This window comes from Mandrillus leucophaeus, unplaced genomic scaffold (genome assembly GCF_000951045.1).
Source record: "Mandrillus leucophaeus isolate KB7577 unplaced genomic scaffold, Mleu.le_1.0 Scaffold1346, whole genome shotgun sequence".
Taxonomy (NCBI): domain Eukaryota; kingdom Metazoa; phylum Chordata; class Mammalia; order Primates; family Cercopithecidae; genus Mandrillus; species Mandrillus leucophaeus.
Genome location: NW_012101306.1, coordinates 35,803 through 37,985, shown reverse-complemented (window position 1 = coordinate 37,985; position 2,183 = coordinate 35,803). Strand labels below are relative to the sequence as shown.

The following is a 2,183-nucleotide window of genomic DNA, read 5'->3' as shown; positions in this document are numbered from 1 at the left end:
CCTCTTCATTTTTTTTTTTTTTTTAAATAAAGGAAGGTGTCACTATGTTACTCATGCTGGCCTCAAATTCCTGACCTGGGTTCAAGTGATTTTCCCATCTCAGCCTCCTGAGTAGCTGGGACTACAAGCATGTGCCGTCTTGCCTGGCTCTATCTTATGTCTATACATTCATTTCGATGGATAAGAATACAAGTAGATGTAGTGAAATAGCCTAAATGCAGTAGTTGAATAAACGAATTGATAAATTTTTATAAATGATTACCTCTTTTTTTCTTTTCTCCCTCTATACATATAGCTTTGGAGTTTAACCCTCCTGCCAATGCAGAGGCAAGCACAGTATTCCAGAGGAACTCTCAAACAGATGGTGAGACAATATTGTTTTTTCCACCAAGAGAAACAGTACAAATTCTTGTTTGATCAGGCGTATTATAGAAAGTATTTAGAAAAACTCATATTGGTTTAAATTTTTCAACTTTTCACATATTCACTTGTCTTATTTTAACATGTGATATACTTTAGTTGTTATCGTTTTAGTGAAAACATGTAAACTTTTTGTTTATACATTTTGTCATCTTTTTATCAACACAATTAATTTGTCATGTGATGGAGGAGTCATGGGTTTCTCTTTATTCATAATTCTTGGTCCCTTTTCCCTTGCTCCAAAGAGTACATTTTAAAGCTGAATGATAGAACTTAGGCTTCAACTTGGTTTTCATTTAAATACATTAAAAAACATAGTTGTTTATCATCGGGGATTGAATCTGTGATTTGGGCCTCCTCTCACACAGTCCTCTGACCGCATTCATTTACCACATCCAAGTTCATGCTACTCAAAACTTTAAGCTATTAACCTTTTCATTTGATGTAATGTGAATTTAAACATGCCCTACTCCTGCTTATTTTCCTTAATGTTATGCTAAATCCTCATTTATTTGCTAAAAAACCATACACAGCCAAGTTTTCCAGTTGACTTAAACAGCAAGAATACAAGTGAGGGTTCTATAATAATATGTGAAGTAATGCAACACAGTGAAACATGGGAGTTTGTAACCTTTGTTTTTATAGTTTGGGTAGACTTTGCCCATTTTGAATCAGTTATTTCTGGTTAGAATTTGTGTTCTTTTTTTACATTACTGTAAAGAGATACCTAAGGCTGGGTAATTTATAACAAAAAGAGGTTTAATCGGCTCATAGATCTTCAGGCTGTACAAACATGGCTTCAACATCTGCTTCTGGTAAGGGCTGCAGCAAGCTTACAATCATGATAGAAGGCAAAGGGGAAGCAAGTGGTTCCACATGGTGAAAGTGGGAGGAGAGAGAGGAGAGGGAAGGTAGCACACTCTTTTTTTTTTTCTTTTTTTTTTTTTATGGAGTCTCTCTCTGTTGCCCAGGCTGGAGTGCAATGGCGTGATCTCGGCTCACTACAACCTCCACCTCCCAGGTTCAAGCAATCCTCCTGCCTTAGCCTCCTGAGTAGGTGGGACTATAGGCGGGCGCCACAATACCTGGCTAATTTTTGTATTTTTGGTAGCGATGGGGTTTCACCATGTTGACCAGGCTGGTCTCAAACTCCTGACCTCAGGTGGTCTACCCACTTCAGCCTCCCAAAGTGCTGGAATTACAGGCTTGAGCCACTGCACCTGGCTGGTACCACACTCTTTTAAACTACCATAATGAGAATTTGCTTATTACCGTGGGAATGGGACCAATCCATTTATAGGGAATCCACCGCCACTACCCAAACACCTCCCACTAGGCCCTCTCTCCAACATTAAGGGTCACATGTTAACATGAGATTACTTTCCAGTTGTGTAAAGACCCATGTTTTGTTTTGCTCTTAGTGACATATTAGTAGGTAACCATTAAGTGTGGTTCAAGATGCTTACAGGGATTCTGTTGCATCTAGAGATAGATATCTGGTCAGGAAGCAGTTCTTAGAGCTGTTAGCTCTTAGCTTCTGATAATTAAAGTAACCTATGTGTAAACGCAGAATGAGAGAATACTAATGGATCATGGCTCATATATGCAACAGTTAAACTTTTTTATTAGCTAAATTTTTCATCTGGCCTAATTTTTTTGCCCTTTTCCTTTGTACATGAGGATTCTTTCATTTTTATGTAATATAAACTTTATGAAATAGAAACTTTCATTTGTATGTAATAGAAACTTTATGAAATTAATCA

General features: G+C 37.4%; 1 protein-coding gene across 1 annotated transcript in view; it reads left to right on the top strand.

Moving 5' to 3' along the window:
• The window catches only part of LOC105534415, a gene marked incomplete at its 3' end in the record, with an annotated part of 45,424 nt that overhangs the window by 7,698 nt on the left and 35,543 nt on the right, over positions 1-2,183 (top strand). Inside the window, exon 6 of the mRNA XM_011973132.1 lies at positions 296-364. Within this exon, the coding sequence (XP_011828522.1) occupies positions 296-364 (69 nt within the window). The remainder of the gene's footprint in view (positions 1-295; positions 365-2,183) is intronic.